The sequence below is a fragment of the Furipterus horrens genome, unplaced genomic scaffold (assembly GCF_987537825.1).
Source record: "Furipterus horrens unplaced genomic scaffold, mFurHor1.1.pri manual_scaffold_4, whole genome shotgun sequence".
Taxonomy (NCBI): Eukaryota; Metazoa; Chordata; class Mammalia; order Chiroptera; family Furipteridae; genus Furipterus; species Furipterus horrens.
In genome coordinates this window covers 77,395,184-77,418,228 of record NW_028327174.1, presented here as the reverse complement: position 1 = coordinate 77,418,228, position 23,045 = coordinate 77,395,184, and the positions used below count along the sequence as shown (strand labels likewise).

Sequence of the window (23,045 nt, the reverse complement as noted above, 5' to 3'; positions counted from 1 at the left end):
GTTTCATTCACTATCATAGTCCCAGTGCTAAAAGACTGTCTCGTACATGGTAAGCACTCAATAAAAATTGGTTTGCTAAGCCAATTCATTCAATGAATGAAACTTGGACAGCATAACTTTGTAGTTAGTTGGCTGAATTTGTTTGTGCCAAGACATTTCCTATTTACTCCTCAGAGACTTTAGGGCAACACATTTTGTTTAGCACAGCACCTGTGATAGTAGTCAACATCCACAATCTTTCCAACACAGCCTGGTCACCAAAAGTAAAAACTGCAGACAAGGATTTTCATACCTACCGTCCCATCTAACTCCCAGAACTCATGAAGATTAGCTGTAGTACTATCTGCAATGGACTTAGTAGAGTATCTATGTGTGACAGGCAATACATGGTACTAATATGGTCAATCACACAGATCTTTGGGCCACTCAGATAATATAAGCGTACTCACTTCTCTAATAATTAACAAGGAGTTACAGAATCCAATGTCTTAACATTGTAATATGATTTTATTCCTATACCTCACATCTAAAGAACAGTCTAGACTGAGGAAGCAAAGGAAAAAGAAGCAACATCTTAAAAAATATAAACTTCCTCAGATTCTGGATCCTAATTTCATTCTTTGGGTTCCTCACATGATGACTCTTAAAGATGCACATTAGTTTACATTTGATTCATAAAATGCGGAATTAAAAATTGCTTTCCTAACAGAAAACTTTTAATTAGTGTGTGTCTAACAGCCTCAGTAACTAAAAATATATAAGTGGCATTATACTGTTTACAAAAGTTCCAGTGATAAAAGCTGTTCTGGGTTGAATTATATCTTCCAAATATTCCTATGTACCTCAGAATATGACCTTATTTGGGGATAAGGTCCTTACAGAGGTAACTAAGTAAAAATGAGGTCATTAGGGTAGGCCTCAATCCAATATGATTGATGTCCCTGTAAAAAGGGGGAATTTGGAGATAGATACACATACAAGGAGAACACCATCTGAGCATGAAGATAGCCATCTGCAAGCTAAGGAGAGAGGCCAGGAGCAGACCTTTCCCTCACAGTTCTCAGAAGGAACCAATCCCATCAACCGGTCTGTTTTGGACTTCTAACCTCCAGAACTGTGAGAAAATAAATTTCTAAATCACCCAGCTTGTGGTACATAGTTACAGAAGCACTAGCAAGCCAATACAATTATCAAATTAGATGTCAGGCCATCTTATGTTGAACTTTGTTTCTTGTTGTGGATCAGTTTGTGTTCATTGGATTTGTCTTCTCATATATCATGTAAATAAAAACTCAGTCATGCTAGCCATGCTACTGATCAACAGATATCATCAGTCAGCCTTTGCAATCTCCTAAAACTAAGTCTGGTGATGCTCCAGAGCACCACAATTGATTTGGAAGCAGGTTGTGAAATTGCATCTGGAGTTGAATCCCATGGCTCGTGAGAAGTTTGAGCTGGAAAAGTTACTTACCCTCTCTAAGCTGAAAATCTGGATTCAATGGAATTAGGATATTTATTGGAATTTTGTGAGAAGTTAATACAGTAGAAAACTTAAGAGAGTTTCTGATTTATAAGCTGTTATCATGTTCAATAGTATGTATAATAATTTTGTAACATCACTATTTTAATATATTTTAATATTCTGTTCAATATGACTGTACAGCTCTAAATAGACAAGACTGTTTCTTGCATATTTAGAAGATTCAGCCCTTCATGAAAAGAGGTTCAGAAATTTCTCTTGAGAGGCATGATACCTTGGATGTGAGAGACCAACCCTACACCATGGCATTAATAACCTGACTGAGCTGTACGCTTTTTCCTAAAAGGTTCCCTAAGCCATTTTAAAATTACTGTCTATGCTAAGTTTCCTAAAACTCCTATTTTTATCTTGACATAAATTCATAAACATTTTTAAAAGAAAAAAGAAGACTGCATTTATACCCCTCTATTCTATTTCAGTCCTTAAAAATCATTAAGAATCACTATAAAATAAACCTTATAATTTAAAATAATATAAAACATATTGCATACACATAACCTTATGAAAATAATTATTGGGAAGTTTTGTACATATAGGATTTGAATATGTTCACTAAATTGGCATTTCTTAAATGAGTAATACAGAACCGTAGACTTGTTCCAATAGATCTGGAAAACACTGCACTCTGAACGCCCTCACTGGAGTCACAATTACATTCTCATCACAACCTACTCGACCTTGTGTAGCTCAGTATGTCCCAAGCAAATATGACCATAGAGCACTTCTAAACTTAACACCTATTAAAGTCCTATACAATACCTTTTGGGAAATGCAACAATAAAGAAATTTCTACTAATAAAATTTAAATTTATGTAAAAAGCACTCTACTCATATTCCTGAAGATAAAGATTAAATGACAAAATAATCAGCCACCTGACACAAAAACATTTAAATCACATACATTATAAAATTTGTTTCCATCCTAGTATCATAGGAACTAAGTTTTACGAGAAAAACCATAAAACAATTTAAACCAGTCTATCAAATTAACCAATGTAAAATTTCCTCACTTACAAATCTTGCAACAGCCTTCATTATAAAGCTTTACAACCCCTTCATTCTAGAAGAGAGAAGAAATATAGTCAAAATTCACAGTCTTTGTTTATTTCCTCTTAGACTAGAAATTGAAAACTAACTTTCTTGATATTTCTATTAAGTATCAAAAGACTTTATAGGACAATGATTGGAATTTAAGTAGTTCTAATAAGAATTCCTTTAAAAAAATAGGAGCAAGTATTGGTTTAAAACTTTGTTATTTCTTCATTACTAATAAGAAAGAGTGCAAAAAGATTAACTTAGTTAAAAGAACACATTTTTAATACTACAAAACAATTTCTTACTAAAGCAACATACTAACAGGTATTCTAAATAGAGGCCATTATAGTTTTCAACCCCTCAAAATAATATAAGCTACTCTATGAGACTAGACTGAATTTATAAATATAATTGAATGTTAAAATGGTGCATATTTTAAAATATTTTATTATTTAAAAATTCTCTATTTCAGGATGGCTCCTGCTTAAGGCTAAATTTAAAAATCTTTGTTGTTTATCTTTTGGAATTCTTACTGTAAGTTTCTAGTTCTTTTTAGTAACTTGATAATTGCAATTCAAATTAGAGAATAATTTACTCTGTAAAACCAAACATGTGAAATAAAATGGTGCATAAGATTCTTTCCAAACCTGAAATTCTATTATATACTTTACTACATCTTTTATCCAGCTAGCCATTCTTACTAAAAGAGGACATTTTGAAAAATAATTAATGAGACTATGCTATTTCTCTATACTTAGAAAAATATTGCCCCACACAACAGAACAAAGCTCACTTTTCAATAGGAATTATTATCTCCTAAATAACTAAAGCTACAAGAATTTTTTTTTATTCTACCACTTTTGCATGGGAAAGAACGTTGTTCCAGCAACCTTCAAAGTTAGTAATAAAAAGGAAAAAAATTGTATCACTTTCAAAAATCCCTCCTCTCAATGGACTATTCTCTGGGAGAATAGGAAATTGGGAGAACAAAACTAAAGGACCAGCAACACTGTGACATCTGCTAAGTTCCACAGTGGACTCTGCTCAGAGAAGCTAAGATACATTTCACTTAGGCCTGCATGCATTGAAAAATGAATTACATCATATATCTGGCTGTGTGTTTTAAAAAAAAGAAAATTGTTCAAACTCTGATGAGTTTATTGATCCATATTGAGAAAGAAGCTAGGGCTGCTAACCCAATGATTTTTCAATAATCTTTTATCTACATATTAAAACTCAGAGATAGTATAATGTCTATTCAGGGAGAGTCAAAATTACTTGGAATACCATATGTAATTCAAAATGGCCAACAAGAATATAATAGAGCTTATATGTATACATGAAAATAAAACATTCACCAAATTAAGCTACAATGTATGTATGACCTTGACAACATATAATTTTCTAAATTATCTTTAATACTAAATTTTCTTAGATATAACAAACTACAAACCATTTTGCATTCAGTCTCATTAAAAGGAGGACAGACCATACTGTAGTTCAGAATCATTGTTCCTTCATCAGTCTTAACACATTCATATGTGGTACAATTATAGTCCCACATACTCCCCTCCTAAAAATAAAAGAGAAAGTAATTCTTTTGCAGTTAAATTCTGGTATATTTCTTCTAGAATATTTTCTACCCTACTGAATCAAACATCGAGTCAAGATGCAGAAAGAATCTTGTGACATAAAAAGTCCATCTGGAAATGGCCACAACTTTAAATGATTAAAAATCATGTATGGACACAGGAGACTTCTGGCCAAGCTGGAGGCCTAGGCTGATACGCTCCATCTCCCTCCACAACTAAGAAGGAACATAACTACTGCTAAACCAGTATTAACCAGAAGTTCCAGAAAATAAATGGAAGTCCAATGTATAAAGAAGTGGTGCTCATCTGGACATGTAGTGGGGGCAAAGCCGGGTCGGAGAGGTCAAGCTGTGCTGACAGCAACAGCTGCGGTGATGGCGGCAGGACAGCGGTAAGCACAGACACCTGTATTTAAGGGGAGGCGAGAAGCACCGGGGGAGCACCTCCAGCTGCAGACAAGACCCATCAGCTTGCAATTTCATTGCTAGGGAAGGCAGACCCCCTTGCCTTGGACTGTGAGGCCCAGAGGGGGTGGGGACAGAGAAGAAGGCTCCTGGTCCCTCAGTGGAGAGTGAACAGCAGGAATCCATCTTGGACCCCCACCCACACAGAAAATGCTACAGCATGGTGAGAAGGGTCGCCCGGTAGTGACGAGTGCATGAGGTCCCACCCCTGATAGCATAGGAGGTGTGACAGCCCTGCCCAGGAAGCAAAGGTAAACACAAAACTGTCAGGATGGCACAGATCATAATAGAGATCCTAGTGGCACAGCTGACCAGCCTGCAAATATCTAATCTAATGAAGCAGCAGATAGGAAATCTTTCTGAGGCACAGTTCAGAGCTTTGATTATAAGAATGCTTACAGACCTAACAGCAGATCTTAAACAAGACAGGGAAGGAATGAAGGCTAGTCCTGCTGAAATAAACAAAAACACATATGAAACTATTGGTGAGGGAAAGAAAACCAGGGATCAAATCAACAAATCGGAACATAGGGAAGGAACAAATAGTTAACCAGTGCAGAAAGAGGAAACAAAAAGTGAGGAAAATAAGGAGAGGCTCAGAAACCTCTGACACAGCTATAAGCGGGCCAACATCCAAATCATAGGGTTGCCAGAAGGTGAAGAAGAAGAACTAGAAATTGAAAAATTATGTGAAACAATCATGAAGCAGAACTTCCCTAACTTGGGGAAGGAAATAGACTTACAGGTCCAGGAAGCACAGAGAGTTCCAAAACAACTGGACCCAGGGAGAACCACACCAACACACATTATAATCAAAATGTCAAAAATTAAGGCTAAAGAGAGAATCTTAAAAGCAGCAAGAGAGAAGAGAATTACATACAGAGGGGTCCCAATAAGACTATCAGCTGATTTCTTAAAAGAAACTCTGCAGGCAAGAAGGGACTGGCAAGAAGTATTCAAATGAATGAAAAACAAAAACCTACAACCATGATTACTCTATCCAGTGAAGCTGTCATTCAGAATAAATAGAAGGACAGAGAAAGTGTTTCCAGGACAAAGTAAAACTGAAGGAGTTCATCAGATCGAAACCACTGTTATATGAAATGTTAAAGGGACTGGTTTAGAAGGAGGATCAAAACTATGAACATTAAAATGAAAACTCTGTCATAACAGCCAACAACAGAAGCTAGGGAATTGAAACAAAGGCAAACTAAGTAGGCAACAAGAGGGGGAAAAGAATTATAGGTATGGGGAACATCATGGGGGGAGAGGGAAAGGGAAAAGGGAGGGAGATGGTACAGGAATTAAGAAGCATAGTAGGAGGGAGTAGAGTAGACAGGAAGATGTTGAGAAGAACTATATGCATAACCAATGGGCATGGACTAAGGGGGGGATGACTGGAGGGAGGGGGGCCACTGGGTGGAGGGGGACAAAGGGAAAAGAAATTGGGACAACTGTAACAGCATAATCAATAAAGCATATTTTAAAAATATATATATATGTATTGTGTGTGTGTGTGTGTGTGTGTGTGTGTCTGGTTTCATACTAGAACTGAGATGTAAATGTGAAGCAAAACAATATAGAGGAAAAAAGCAAAATGAATCTGTTTTTATTATAAAATTAATTATCTAATTTGGTCAAGTGTCAAAGGTCTTGCTCTACTATTTCCCTCACTAATTATAAAATAACAAGTGACATTATGTAATACACCTCCTTTCTCGAGATTTGTTTATTCTCCCTTCTACTCCCTTATTACCAAAATATTTTTTAAATCCTCAGATGATAGTGATTATTGACTTATGGTTCTAGTTTTGTATACCTTATGGTTATCTTAAAACCTAATAACTGTTTATTTCATTCCTGATGTCAGAATTCTTATTTAGAAATAAATTCAGCTAAACATAATTATTACATAATTATTGGGCTATGCTTGATTTTTTACTTTTATAACTTGGTTTTTAAAATGCTAGCCCAACTCTGGCTTGAAAAATTCTTGTAAACCACTAAAGAATTTTAATTAATTTCCTTTTCTCTGAACTTTATTTTAGTTTATGAATGTCCTCAGGTCTTCTATGAACCTTAATTGAAAAAAATAAACTACAGGTCTAGGTGTAAAAGAAGATAAAATATTCAAATTCAGGAAACACAATAATAATATATGATTATCTGAAATAAAAAAATCAGTTGTTTCATAGAAATTAGACTTCTTGATAACTAAAGCTTATCTTACAAAGAGCTAAAAATTAATGGTCTTATATATTTACCTATATTGCATTTTTTGTGTTCTCAAAAAATATTCTGAACATAATTTAACCTTTTATTTAAATTTCAGGAATACCATTAGGAATATTAATTATATATACCAGTAGTTCTTGGATTATTGATATCTATAAAGTTTATGTTGCCTTTTATTAAAATCCCCAAATTACTGTATTTTTTAAAGTATCCTTTGATTCTTTTTTTCTCACTGTCACCTATGTCTCATCATCATTTTGTAAGCTTCCTTTTTTAAGAGTCCCTCTTTAAAATATATATATGAGAAAAGAACCCTGGCTGGTGTGGCCCAGTGGATTGAGCACTGGCCTGCAAACCAAAGGGTTACAGGCTCGATTCCCAGTCAGGGCACATGCCTGGCTTGCAGGCCAGGTCCCAGTGGTGGGTGCGCAAGAGGCAACCACACAGTGATGTTTCTCTCCCTCTCTTTCTCCTTCCCTTCCCCTCTCTCTAAAAATAAATAAAATCTTTTTTAAAAGTTAAATATATATATATATGTATATATATATATATATACATATATATATATATATTAGAAAACAGAAATGCTGCTGGGATAAGCAGATAAACAATTTAACAACATTATATGAATCAATAACACTATTTTGCACATAATTGTAAAACAATAGGCAAAAAGATAATTAGTCACTTTTCTTATTTAATAAAATGTACAGGATTGGAAATAAACTTTTTTTTTTCTTTTTGGTATGAGAGTAATCTCATGTAATTAAGAAAACCAGAAATAATATCTACAGATAATTAAACTACTAATGGAAAAAATGTAAGGATAGTAATAATAAATTGGAACTACCTTCAGGTAAATTATAAACACAATTTGTGACCTTCCTAAATCTGACCAAACCACTAACAAAATTATAGCACTTCAATAAAAATTCTAGGAAAGGAGCAGGTCGGTCTGCAAACATTCTATATAGATTTATTATGAGATAATCAGAAAATTCTGAATAATTATTTTGTTTCTGGTATAAAGATGCAGTATAGCATTAATGTCTCTTGGGATCTTCTTTTTACAAATCTGTTAAGTATTATAAATCTTTACTCTTATGTACTTGCTAAAGTCATCAATACCTGAAATAATATGCTAACATCTTGAGTTTCAGGTTTCTATTAAAATGCTTCATTTCAAATGAATGAATAAAATGTCATTGTTCTTTTCCTGTGTAATGATTAGAAATAAGTATTTTTCAAAGCTTATTCCTCACATCTAAAAATATGTGAAGATCTATGATAAAATAAGTTTGAGAGACAAGTTAAAAATATTTTATTACAACAGAAATTGTCAGCTAGTTTAGAATGTAAATGTATCTTGTCCCTTGTAAGTGTGCTGTACATGGGTATGTTTATTGTCTGTAGAACTCTGTGTGTGTGTTTGTTGTATGTGACATTTTTCAAACTTATTCAACTTAATAATGTTTTCTTCAGAAAGCAGCATAGGGGTGGGGGGAGCAATGGAGGGAAAAGTGGGACGACTGTAATAGAAAAACAATAAATAAATTTTTAAAAAAGAAAAAAAAGAAAGAAGCATAAAAAGCTACCCTCTAAGAAACATATTTTTAGGAAATAAGGAATTTGTACCTCGTATATAACTGATGTTCCATTTTCCATTTGAAACTTGCAGGATACATTTTTGCAGGTACCACAACAATCATAATCACTTGGAGATGGAATATATGCCTGGTGCTGTGTATGATAATAATACATTGAATTATCCCCCCAACAATACCAATACACAATTAATTAGTTCTGAAAGTGCTTCCCAACATAAATATATTTTCTCTCAGAACACCTGTAAGCATTTCTAAGGTTGAATCTGGAGCACTTCATATAGTAATTGACTTTATATAGCTATATTAGAAATGAAGTCGATGTTTAACCTTCACATCTGCCAGCGAAGATTCATCAAGCAGGTGTAACAACTTCAGGTCAAGCAAGCTGTAAACAGTAAGACTCCGGAAGCTCAAGGTCATACACAGAAACGAAAAATCTGCGTTATGTAGATATGCTACACATTCATAGATTATTGAAGCACTATTCAAGTGTATAATTTTAAGTTATGGGGTATTCCCTAATTCAAATTCTATAGCTGTGATTTTAAGACTGACTAACTCTCGACACAATGACTTATAAAGAATACTTACAACATCACATTCTTTTGAACAATTCACCATTGTAAAATTCAGAGTGTGAAAGCCTGTATAATTATCTTTTTCTTCCAGACAGTCTATTGTATGACAAAAGTCTCCTTCCAAATACTTTATCATAGACAGGCCAGGATTCAGTACTGACACTTCTTGAAATACACACACATCATCTTTTTCTAAGAAAAGAAAAATATCCAACAAAATGTACAATATTGAGTTTTTAATTACTCAATGAATTTTTATTTAAATATATGTTTTGATTGTGATGTGCAATTTTTTTCAAAATCAATAAAGATCTTTACCTTAATATATTGTTAATAACTCAGGATTTACCTAATAATGAATGCAGCATGTTTATTCCTTAACATACAATAAGAAATGGATCTGTAAACTCAACCATTACTTACTGATTGAACTTCCTCCAAAAGTTATACTTTATAGTAAATTCCAGAATTAGACCTAAGAGATCATCAAGCTACTTGCTGTTCCCTCTTCCAGAAATATAACATGACAATTTGGGAGAGTGGATATATATGGAGGTAAAATATAAACTAATAGTAGTGGGTCTCTTCATGATGGGATTCTATAACATGTCATCGTTTTTAATTGTTATTTTGAGAACAAAGTTTCAATTTTATTGTGGTGTAAAATAATTAGTCATGTAAATCATACTTCATGATGAAGGCAGCTGATATAATGTGCTATCGTATCATTAGAAGTGGCATTTTAGGGGGATTGACTGTGGGAGAAGGGGTGAGCGGGTTTGGGGGAGAGCAACGGGGGAAAACGTGGGACAACTGTAATAGGAAAAGCAATAAATAATTTTTTTTAAGTGGAATGTTGGGGGAAGCTAGATAGTGATAAAGAACTCAGTTCAGAAAATCTTTGTGCCTCACCAACACTGAACTTAATTAAGCCTTTTCTCATATAAATACAAGCTTCAAGCTGTTGAACAGAAATTTTATTTTCTATTAATCTACTAATACTTCATATGAAGACTTGTTATTTCATAGAAAAATCAACTCTGCTTTGCAGTGTTAACATCAACAATAATAAAATAGTGAGCAAAATATCTGTCACTTATAGATGTCTATTTTTCAAAGTCCCTAAGTATATATGAATCATAGCATCAACTTCAAATACTGTGAAGCTTCTGAAAAATAATATTCATTTTTCTGTCTTATTATCAAATTTCTTAGAACATTTAGAAATATTATAAAAGAAGAAATAAAAAAATAATAGTTGTTTTTACTCAAAAAAGCAGCAACTGACTTAAAATGTGTAATATATCTCAAAGAAAATTATTTTTAATTTATTAATAGTGAAAAACAGATACCAATATTTATTATTTAAAAGTAATAAAAAACATAGTTACCACAGAGATACTTTACACAGCCACATTCAGTCTGAAAGTCATGGTCTATTGTAGTAAATTCTCCCTATTAGAAAGACAATATTATTATCATCATCATCATCATCATCATTATTATTATATGAATTCTCATATGACAACTGTAAAAATACACAATATAATATTTAATAAACTGCATACCACACTGTGAGACACATAGCAGGTGTTTAATAACTATTTGATAGTGAACAGTCTTGGATTAAGCTCATCATCATTTAATTCATAGCACATGGAAAAAATTCACAATAAACACTATGAGCATGGATCACTTAATCTCTATAAACTTTAATTTCCTTATTTATTAAATGAGTGAAGGTGGATATGATGATCTTCATGATCTGTCCTAACTTTAAAATATTCTGTGATTGGGAACTGCTAGTGGGCAACTGAGGATAAGAAAATGCTTGCTTATCCTGAAATTTCGCTCGGCGGAAATTATCTTGATCTGTTCTGTAGACATGGTCAAGAGCTCTAATGTCTGCATCTGAGCAAGGCTGCTATAGCATGTGAGGCAGGAACAGAAGAGTATTGTATAGTGGTTAATAGCAGAGACTCAGGAACAAGACTGCCCTTGTGCTGGTCTTGCTCTGCTACTTCACAGCTGTGTGATATATGTAGGGTTGGTTACTTGGCCAGTCTTCTCTTCATTCCCTTCATTTGTAAATTGGGGATAATAATGCTGCCTGACTTTTAGGATCATTGAGAGAAATAAATGGGTCAATATATGAAAAGAGCTTAGAATAGAGCTGATGCTCAGAAAGTTCTGTATAACCTTTAGTTGCAGTAAATTGTTGTCATGACCAATACTCAAACTTTGCCCTATTAGGAAGGGTATAAACTCCTCTAGTGTGTAGGACTAGGCCTAAAATTTCAAGAATTGCATTTTAAGCATCATCTTTTCCTGAGTACATTTAATTTTCATAAGATCAGTAATAAAATAAATTTTATTCTTGACATAAGAAATGACTCAAATAACTTAATAGTAATATATAAAAGGCACTTCCCCCAGAAGCTAATAATATCCTACTTTTTATAGTGCTTTACAAATTGTAAAGTAGTTGCATAAATATTAACTCATATGAGGTTTTACGATTTTTAGTCATTACACAATTCCATTGAGATTTGAAATAAAATGTTAGAACTATGAAATTAAAAAATAAAAAATTAAATTCTCTTACTGTATTAGCTACTTCAAAAGATTGGATAAAGAGGTATTGGGTTCATACTAACTCTTTTAAGTCATTCACACATTTGTTTTTTAATTAGATCCACAATGTCCAATGTGCCCTCTCAAATTTAGGCTTAAGTCTTCTGTTCTTTTCTACACGGTTTATTTTAGAGCTTATCCACATATTGAATTACACTTTTATTCTCATCAGTACCCAATTTCACCAAGAGGAAATATCTCCTTAATTGTTCTACTAGTACTTAATATTACATCAAATGTGGTGTTTTGTTGTTGTTGTTGTTTTTACTCTCAAGCAAGCATCCCTCTTTTTTAAAGTCAGTAGCAAGCAAAGTCACCTTACTCTGTTTCCACTTTCTGAATAACGCTGCTATGAACATTCATGTATAAGCATTGTGTGGACATGTTTTTTCATTTCTTGTGTGTATATACCTAGGAGTGGAATTCCTGGGTAATATGACAACTCTATATTGAACCTTTTGAGTAACTACCAGGCTGTTTTTCAAAGCAGCTGTACCATTTTACAATCCCACTAGCAGAATATGAAGGTTCCAATTTCTCCACATTCTTGCCAAAATGTATTAATATCTATCTTTTTAGTTAGTATAAAGTGGTATGTCACTGTAGTATTGATTTGCATTTAAATGATAGCTAATGATGTCAGTGAAACAATTTTTTTCATGTGCTATTTGCCTTTGTAAATCTTTATTTTGGATAAATGTCTAAATATATCCATACAATGGAATACGATTTAACAATGAAAAGGAATGAAGTACTGACACATGAAACACCACAAATGAACCTTGAAAATATTATGCTAAGTGAAAGACCACATAGTATATGATACCACTTACATAAAATACCAAGGATAGGCCGATCTATAGAGATTAAAAGTAGATAGTAATTTCCTGTAGCTGGGGAGTCTGGAGAGAGAAAAGTGAGGAGTGACTGCTAATAGGTAGAAGAGTCTCTTCCGGGGCTGATAAAACTGTTCTAAGCTAATTGTGTTGATGGTTGCACAATTCTACACACTAAACACCATTAAATAGTATATTTTTAATAGCTGAATTGTATGGTAATGTTAATTATATTTTAATAAAGCTGTCACTAAAAAGAAAGAAAAAACTGAAAGAAAATGAAAAAAAGAATGAAAGAGGAAGGAAGGAAGACTATAAAAGCCTAACATAGACTCTTTAGGTTGAAATACATCTGTTGTTTGTGAAAAACTAATGTGATGTTAAATATATATATATATAATGCATTCAAACATCATTCAGATTCAGAATGAGTACTCAGGAACAATGGGTCAGGTCAATGCTTGTGTAGACAATGAATATTAAAACTAAATTATCATGCATGATGGTCACGTATATTCGGATAAAATCTAAGGATATTGAAATTGCTGTTTATGTTTTGTGTACCCAGAATAATGCTAATATATAGTAGACATTCAATAAATACTTGCAAAGTTTGATTCATAAATAATATTCAGACATTGAAAGCTGAGCTGATAGTAAACTAGATGGACCAACATCTAGCACAAATATTGGGGTGGGAGAAGGACACAGAGAAAAGGTAAATGGAGAATGGTAAAAACTCACTAAAAGGGAGAAAAAAGAAAAACAGGAAAAGGGAGGGACACATAGGAATGTGATTGTTTGGTTGGTAGTTAGACCAAGATAGGCAGTAAAGGTGTGCGCGCACACACACACATGCACGCATAGTTAAGGTAAAGCCACACCAAGGTTAAAAAATGAACATAAGGAGCCCTACCCAAAGAAGCTTCAAAGGACCCAGAACACAAGAGGCATAAAATCCCATAGGAAAAAGGAATAGTTTATATTGTTGTGTTGAAAATTACTGAAATGCCTCAGAACATGTGTTCCCTCTCTCAGGCCAGCAGGGGAGTTCTGAATGAGGCTGGTTCTCGGAGAATCGCAGAGCGCCTCTGCAGCGGCTCCACTGGCCATGAGAGTGTTTGTCCAAGGATCCGGTACTCTTGGATTCTTAGTGTCTCAGCCTTGTAAACTTAAAGGTTTTTTAGAACTCTCTCTACATATCTCTCTCTGTCTTTTGGTTCCTCTTTTCTTCCTCCTCCTGCTTCTTTTCTTTTTCTTCTCCTCATCCTGCCTTCTCTTCATTTCTTTCTCTCTCTCGCCCACATACACACACACACACACACATACACTCACATACACAAAATGCATATGGACACATACACCCATAAAATAATGTTGCAAAAGGTCGGAGTCTTCCATTCTGCCCTCCTGAATTTAACCCCTCCCCCTTCTCTTCTATAGAGACCTCACTACACTCTAGGCCTCATTCATGAATGGCTATCCTAGTCTGCTGATCTCCTGCACTCTAATGTTTTACTGCCCTTATCCTGCTATAGCATTTTTATAATAATTTCTATCTGATACAAGATCCTTTCCATCGCCTATCACATTAAATCTATACTGAGCTCCCCAGGGTAGGACTGTGCATTTTTAAATGGTTGGCACCATGACCAGACATAATTGGTTTCCAACAAATATTGGTTGAATGAATAACTGAAAAGAATAAGCGAATAAATCAAATCAAAATTCCTCAGCCTTGCCTTTAACACCCTACCTAATTCACCAATTTATATAGTCTTTCACTCTTCATTGTTCCACCTCAAGTCAGCTCTCTCAAGGAAAGAGAGAGATTGTGATCCTTTAGTATATATATCTTATCTCACTCGTTTGTGCATTTACTCATACTAGCCCCTGTCTAGAACAGTTCACCTCTTTTTTTAAAATTGATTCTTTTATACTATTTATATATTTATTTTTTTTAGAGAGAGGAGAAGGGAGGGAAAAAAACATCGATGTGAGAAACATCAATCAGTTGCCTCTTGTATGCACCTCGACCAGAGACTGAACCTGCAACCCAGGCATATGCCCTGACAGGGAATCAAACCAGTGACCTTGCACTTTGCAGGACAATGCCCAACAACTGACCCACATCAGTCAAGGCAGTTCACCTCTTTTTACTTCTTATTCCTAACCTGAGTATCACTTTTTTCCAAACTTTTCTTTAATGGTCATCTTCCCTAGAAAATTCTCCATGATGTGGTTAACATTCTATTGTGTGTGTGTGTGTGTGTTGGGGGGGTGGGGTGTTTGTAAGAATAATTATCACTAATACTTATTGAACCCTTGTTATATGTCAGGTACTATCAACTAACAAAACAGTCACACTTGCTTTTGTTTATGTCCACTTTTGCCTTGGCTACACTTTGTAAAGGAAATTAAAGAAATGACAAAATAGAAAGAATAAGGGAACACACACAAACACATACATACATAAAATAGCCCCTGGTTCATATCCTGAAGATCTCAGTCAATCATTTATTCTCTCTGGATCTGAATTTCCCCATTTATAAAATGAGCTAAAAATGCCTACGTTATGAAGATTCATTATTATGGAAATTATTAAGAACCAGACAAAAATACAATATGATAATTCTACTTTATAGATGTGTATATACTGCACACAAAATATCAAATGAGAGAATTTTTATGGAAGTTATACTATGTACTTTATGCAAATAACAGATAACTCATCATTACAGTAAGTGTTGGATTAATGCTTCTGTAAAGCACAATTACTTGTTTATTTAGCATACAAAAGCTGTACATAATTAATATACAACTTGGTGAATTTGGAGATAAATATACATCCATAAACTATCATCACAATCTATGCCAACATTGAGATGGTATTTTTTAATGTTTTGCTTCATTTTAGGAGCAATGAACTTACATAGACATAAGATTAGTAGATTCAGTCACCAGTGAAAAAAAATAAGGTATTGTACTTTCCTGTCTGAAGTAGAATATAAAACATTTACAGCTCCTTAATATCAGGACACATTATTTTAATCTACTTCAGTATAACTTAAGGAGGATAATTCTATTAACTTCAAGTATTCAGAAATAAGAGAAATAAAGGAAGAATAAACTGATTTAAATTATAAAACAAGTCATTCAAAATATGTGTTCTTACCACTTCACAAATTGGCATAACCAGGTTTTCACAGCTACATTCTAAAAGGCAAAAATCAACATTTATATTGATCAGAATATATTAACGTATTGTAATAAAACTTTAAAATATGAGAAAATTAATTACCACAATGCCATATTGGACAACATTGACCAGACACATCTTCTTTCACAAGATTCATATCTTCTGCACAGTTGAGTAGTGGTATAGGACAAAGATTTGGCTCACAAACTGAATAGAAAAATTACATGAGTAAAGATTAGCTTCACGCAATCTCTAGTTTTACTATCTATCATTTAGTTCACTGTCATTACTGATGTAGTGCACGAACCCATATCTCCCCAGTGCTGCCTCTCCCATCACCCCATTGCCACAAGGACAAATAAATGATTCATAACACATACAACAACAGTGTAGAACATCTCATCAAATAAAGGGCCCTGAGAAGTGCAGGAGTACAAGAGAAGAAAGGAAGTGAAGAGGGTATGGAATCAACTGGATTACTAGAAATTCTAGGATGATGAGACAATCATAGCTGATCTTATTTTTGGTAGGTAATGACATTATCCAGCAAGAGCTCTTATATGTATGAAGACATTACATATGTTCAATATATATTTTATATGTTAGAATTGAAGTATAATCTGATGTGACAGTATAACTAAGATGTTCTGGACACATGTAAATATTTTAAAGTAGTTAAAATATACTTACCACAGTAATAGTGAGGACAACAGACATCTGTGGTATTAAGATCCACAGTGAGAAATTCCCCATCAGTACACAGTGGAATAGGTTCAGTGCAAGACTCACAAACTAACAGTAAAACAAAAAGCCAGAAGTTACAGTTGAAATTTTTTTTAAATGTAATTATTAGTTCAGATTACTATATGTATATAAAATCAACATAAAATACAGTATGATTAGTAAAAGGGAAAACAAAAAATAAGGCTTTAGCAGATTTTATTTGGCCATAAAGACATTAATACTGCTTGAGTATATTGGTTTATGCTTTCCAAGCTGAGTGACATAGAATACCATCTTGCCAGAAATATAGGGCATTAAGATTTTTGAAATAGCTTATTCTTTACCAGGATCAAAATGTTATTGATTGATTAATTTAAGTTTTCTTAATTCACTATTCTTAATTACTCCAATGTATGGATAAACAATATAGTAGGCACTTGTCCTTTTGAGCTGTGCAGCATCCCTCCCCTAACTTTGATAACAACTCTGTAAAGGACATTAAGGAAAATGTTCCACCCAGACATGGAGCGACTGTTACAAGGCACCTCATTCTCATCAGGTCTCTGTGTGGGAATAGCCCACATTAGTTGAATCAGAATCTCTCTCTATGGCATTTGAATCATAAATAGAAGCACACCAGGACAGGAAATAAATGTTGCTGACTCAGTAATTAGTAACTGACATATAAAGCAGCTGGTTTCTCTCTTTCCCAGGGCTTAATGTATTTCATCTTAATCCTACAAAATCTTGATCCCCAAATCCTTCCAATAATTGGCTGTGCTTAAGTTAGCTAGAATCTATTGGTTTTTGCTACTTAGTCAAAGAACCTTACCTGGTACAAGTAATGTGTTTTGATTTTCATGAGTACATTTAAAACCTACATTAATCACCAAGCTTTTATATGATAAGTCACTTGAAATAAAATATAGATAATTCTTCATTTTTTATTGTCCAGTTTATCAGACAAAATATACAGCTCCATATACAGCATTTCCCAGACAACCTTCATTTCCACCATTCTCTTTTGAGATCATAGCTCACACATAATACATAAGATAAAGTGTTAAAGAGGTACTACAATATCTTAGCAGACTCTATTATTCTACATGGTTCTTCAAGAAGAGCCAAGGTTAAATTTTTCTCCAAAAGAACTATGTGTTAGATTTATTTTTTTAAAGGTTTGATTATATCAGGTTGATCATGTTTTGCCTGATACATATATTCTGTGTGGACTGGCAAGAATAGTACTAATTAATAACTGTAAGATTCAACTAAAATGCTGGACTTCCTTTTCTATTGTTCTTATCTATTTGAATTCCTTTAACAGCAGAATACTGGTTTCCATCAGTCCCACGAAATTTACAACAAATAAGATTTATCCGTACATCCTCCCTCTTCTTCCCAGAAATCTCATAGAACACTTACGACAAAGAGGAGCAAAGCAGCAAGGCTCATCCTGTTCCACTTGAATCAGGAATTGGTCTTCTCTGCAGTCTGGTATTGTAAAAATGGGGCATTTCAGTGGGTCACATTCTGCAGAAACACAAAAATATTTGAAAAACTGTGTTGAGTGAGATAATAAAATAAAATAGTGCAGTTTAGTTATCTTTGAATCCACATATTTATATATATAATATTCTGTTTCTTATATGTTTCTACAAGATTTAGATCTTTAAAATGACTTAATTACTATATACATGTATATAATGTATAAATTTATATACATATACATAATGTATAAATATATATATTTGCAGGTTAAAAAACTATCTTTATGAAGACAATGCCACAACTTTTAATAATAGATCATTTCTTTGTAGACTCAAAAAATGAGAATCTGATCCACTATTCTGAAAAAACAATGAACCTCACTCTTAGTTTTTCTAATTAATTACTCACCACATTTGTACTGTGGACAGCAAGAAAGAGGGCTATGGCCAACAGTCAGTTTTTGACTGTCTGTACATGTCGGAATGGTAGTATCACACAAGGTCATGTCACATGCTGCAAATAAGAAGCAGAGGCATTAAAATACTAGTGAACATAACTAAAATCTTATGTCTCTAACTCCAAGCAGGAAAGTAATTCTCATTATGCATGTTTTTACCTTGCAGTTAGACCCATTCTGTTCACAAAATGGGTCATATGTGAAAAGGCAGCAAATTTAAAGTTTATTTATTATTGTCTTTCACTCTCAATTGTCATAAGTCAAAGATTCCCAGATCCTTTTTATGGTCATGTATTACTAAATATAATTAATTGCTAATAGCCAGAGTTTTGTGTGTGTATATGTAAAATCAACAAAACCATAAAGAGGCAAAACTTGCTTTGAGAAAGTGCAAATGAAATTTATGAAAATATTTTTATTGTTACCACAAACTTACATTTTGTAATACCAAGCATCATGCATACCTGCTTTTCCACAAAGATTATAAATATACATATTTTGTGGCATTTACTGACTATAAAGCTTCAGCCTGAATACATACCACAAACTTCCCTTGAGCAGCAGGACTCCTTATCAACGAAGCCCAGGACAACTTCAGCCTCTCGTTCACAAATAGGGGAAGGCTCTTCCTCACAGTCGGGTTCTATAGGAATAATGCTTCCATTCCCCCAACATTTGTATAGGGCACATTCATCAATGCCCCCATTCCAAATCTCTCCAGCAATGCGAGGTTGGTCTTCACTATCAGTACAAGCTTAAAGAGTTTGACAATGTCACATCACTCATAACCTGAACACTAAAAATTAATCAAGCTGTTATATTTTTATTTCACACTGTGACTTGGGCCAGTGGCACAGATAACATGTCACATACCTATCCTTTCTCAGATTTGTCTTTTCATCAGATACTAGCTTGTATTTTTCTTTAATGAAATTTCTAATGTAACCCACAGAAAATATATTTCCCTTCTACAACTTTCTGTAAATTTGCTTACCCTCTTTTATAAATAACATAGTTGGCTAATTATTTTTTCATTTTAAGTCTTGTTAACATAATGTACTTCATTTGAACACGCTCAGTAACATGAATTTAAATGCTTTAAAATATTAATTGTTAAAAATAAGTGGTATTAGAAAACAAAGTAATCCCTATATCACATTAACATTTTTTGTCATATAAAGATTCAAAATATTTCAGCTTTAAAAATGTAAATATGGAAAATAGGCAAGGAAGCAAAATATTACTTAGTGGCTCTATTAGTTTTATTATTAAAGTTTACTTAGTGATAAATATGGTTCTCTAGTAGTTCTTTCAAGGAGTAATAAAGATAAATGTAGTGATCAACTATATCCCAGCCTCCAATGAACTTATTTTATACCATCCTATTTACTAGCAAAACAACCTCACAGATTCCTAAGAACAAACCTAAGCATGTCTGTATATTCTCAAAGTCTTCCACAAAATAGTTTCTTCAATGGCAAACACAAACTTGTACCTGAAACTACATATGCATTTCACTTTTGTCTTTTTTTTATTATTAACTAAATCTCTTTTCTTTTGATTGTAACAATGAGCCTTGTAACTGATAAAGTACGTACTAAAATTTTCTCAATTTTGCACTCTTTCTCTGAAATCATCTTGGAGATAATGTGTCAGAATAAAATGGTTTGAAAAAGACAGCAGAGATATTAAATCTTTTCTCTCAGATAATATTATCTGACATTTTTTGAGCGCTATTTTTCTCTAGGCACTACTGTGAAAAATGCTTTGTACTTGGTACATTCCCACACTAACCTTATGGTCATTTTCCACAGCCTACAGATGCATAACTCAGGCTTATAGAGGTGAAGCTGAATCACTAATACTTAAAGTAATTAGAATCTGAATTCAGTTCACATACTACACTACTTGTTCTTAATTTGCTATGCTCTTGCCCAGTTATTAAAGGCATAGTTATAGATTAAAACACAACACCACCAAAGTGCTTATTTGGATAGCTTCATTGAAATCCTTTTAAAATAAAACTGTATTCTTTAATGATATTTTATTGTTTATGCTATTACAATTAGCCCCACTCCCCCCCTCCCCCAATGTTTGCCCACCTCTAACCAACTCCTCCCTCAGGCCATCTCCACATTGTTGTGTATGTCCATGCATCATGCATGTACATCCTTTGGCTAATCTCTTCCCTTTCTTTCAGCCAGCCCCCTCCTTCCTCTCCCCTTCAACAGCTGTCAGTCTGTTCCATGTATCCATGCTTCTGTTTGTAATTTGTTCATTACTTTATTTTGTTCATCAGACTCCAGATATAAGAGAGATTATATGGTATTTGTCTTTCACTAATTGATTTATTAAACAAACAAACTCATTTTCTTTCCAACGCCTAGGTACCTTTGATCAATTTTTCTCAGCACATTTCCCCACAATCTAACAATGTTTTATTTGTTTGCTGCTTACCACATTCTTCCTCTGGAATGCACTCAATTGAATATGGCCTGTGAAGAATGGTCCCGTTTTTGCACACACAGTCTTCTCTTAAATTCCGACATGGAGAGTGTCCATAGAACCATCTGTTCAGACATGTTCTTGCTTCACAGGGTCGCACGCAGGGTTGATACTCCTTACCCTCTGGACAACTCAGCTCTATGAATAATAGAGGAAAGAATTTGTTAATGATAAAAGTAACCAATCTTAATTCTAATAAAAGGAAGAAATGTTAGATTTCTTCATGAAAATGATTCTTCGTATTTCAGTCTCTTCAAAGTCTATTTTTTTCAGTTATTATGTAATCAGAAATTTTTTTTAAAAATCGGTGGGTATTTTTGAGTACCTTCCAGTTCCAGCTAGTATTATGTTAGGATAGGAAAAGTTCTTCTGATTTCTATCAAATTAATATTGTCAATAGCAGCCCAGATCTGGTTGGCATAAATATAGAGTCAACTATTATGAAGTTTCTGCTCTATGCAGTGAGAGAATATACAATAGTCTACTCAGAATAAACAAAGAAATACACTTCAAATATGTAACTCAACCAAGTGAAAAACAGAAAATACTGCATGTTTATTTAGGTTGAATCCTTCCCTGTCGAACGAAACTATTATAGTTGAGCAGTTTCTAAATGATGTTTTAGAAAATTCTTGTTTATTTTCAGTGATCATACTGTTAGAAATGAACACAGAGCTTGTGGGGGTGCAAACAGGTAAAATCTAAATGGAGAACAATTTGACAGTATCTTATAAAGTTGGTGACATGAAACATTCCCTGTGAGTCAAGCAATCCCACTCCCAAAGAGCAATGGCATCTGGGGGGTAGGGGATGGGAAGACAAAGGAGGCGTGAGGGCATGCCAGGAGCGGCTGCACTTCCGAAGTGTTTATGTAACTGGTACTTGTGATTTATTAATCTTTCTCTATTCATTTTATGCTTTTTTCTAGGGAAAGGTAATATTTTTATGTTGGAGCATTTGAGTAACAACCATTTTGAAAAAATCTTTTACCATTTAACCCATTTAATCAATATTTCCTAAATTAAATTAACAATATATTCCATGAGTTGTGCCCAGCTAGGACTGGTGAAATGTTTAACAAAAATATTTATGAACAGCATTACAACTTGATGAGAAAGCATGAGCCCTATAGATAAAAATGGGAAAAGAACACATACAAAAGAAAAAGGAAACACAAGTCTGTAATTGGGAAAATACTGAATCTAGATATCAAAAAAAAAAGCCTGAAAGATGGATTTCTCAGAAGGGGACATTATGTCAGGAAAGGAGGACAGAGGGCAAGAAATCTCCATCCTCTCCACATAAATAAGTGAATAAGAACAAGCTAGGGGAAATGAGGTAGATAAATGGGGGTCAACAAAATGTGCTGTAGGATACAGAATTAAAATCTCTTCTCAATCCTCTGTGATTTCTTTAACTTTTAAATTTACTTTACTCACTAATATTATGTGGACTGGGTTTTGTTTTGTCTTGTTTTGTTTTTGCAAGAACTGAGGACTACCTTAAACTTAAACTAGGATGAGAACAGAAGCTGCCTATCTGGGAAAGCTTATATCTAACTGCTAGGTTAAATACATATGCATTTAACCTTACAAAATTGTTTTATGATGAAAAATGGAAAGGAGTACCAAAAAATGGAATGTTATTGGCTGTTGGAAAATATTATTTGACGTCTACTACTTACCACAGTAATCAGGTGTTCTCCATTGAATACAGATGTCAAAATTGTTGCACAAAGCTACATATGCAGAAGGTGCATCACATTCATGGTTCCAAGAATTGGTATAATTGATCCACATCTTTTCACAAAAGCTCTGCGGTGAAACCTAGAAATATGTTGTGCCTTGGAATAAATTGTGTTGTTTTATTTCTCTAAAGGCCCTAAGCTAGACTAAAATTCTTTGGAGAATCAAAGAGTAGCAAGTTAATATTCATGATGGTTCCTCCTTAGATTTTCAAAACTTCATGGTATTAAATGTCAGCTCTGAATTTACAATATTTTAAAACACATTTTACATAAAATAAATATTGTCTGCACTGATCTACATATATCTATCTTATAAAGATGAAAAAGAATCTCTTTTTTATATTTATCCAACGAAATATAAAATACTAATATGAAAATATGTATGAACCCTGATGTTCGTTG

At 33.6% G+C, this 23,045-nt stretch overlaps 1 protein-coding gene across 2 annotated transcripts in view; it reads right to left on the bottom strand.

The window, feature by feature from the left end:
- OTOGL (otogelin like) overlaps nucleotides 1–23,045 on the bottom strand; it is a 124,190-nt gene that overhangs the window by 2,715 nt on the left and 98,430 nt on the right. For both annotated transcript variants that reach the window (XM_090275663.1, XM_090275664.1), the window contains exons 44-56: nucleotides 22,581–22,722; nucleotides 20,849–21,034; nucleotides 18,933–19,145; nucleotides 18,343–18,447; nucleotides 17,869–17,976; nucleotides 16,411–16,512; nucleotides 15,823–15,927; nucleotides 15,697–15,737; nucleotides 10,443–10,506; nucleotides 9,065–9,243; nucleotides 8,502–8,606; nucleotides 4,029–4,148; nucleotides 2,555–2,600 (exon numbers count right to left, since the gene is read on the bottom strand). In XM_090275663.1, the coding sequence (XP_090131789.1) occupies nucleotides 2,555–2,600; nucleotides 4,029–4,148; nucleotides 8,502–8,606; nucleotides 9,065–9,243; nucleotides 10,443–10,506; nucleotides 15,697–15,737; nucleotides 15,823–15,927; nucleotides 16,411–16,512; nucleotides 17,869–17,976; nucleotides 18,343–18,447; nucleotides 18,933–19,145; nucleotides 20,849–21,034; nucleotides 22,581–22,722 (1,516 nt within the window). The remainder of the gene's footprint in view (nucleotides 1–2,554; nucleotides 2,601–4,028; nucleotides 4,149–8,501; nucleotides 8,607–9,064; nucleotides 9,244–10,442; nucleotides 10,507–15,696; nucleotides 15,738–15,822; nucleotides 15,928–16,410; nucleotides 16,513–17,868; nucleotides 17,977–18,342; nucleotides 18,448–18,932; nucleotides 19,146–20,848; nucleotides 21,035–22,580; nucleotides 22,723–23,045) is intronic.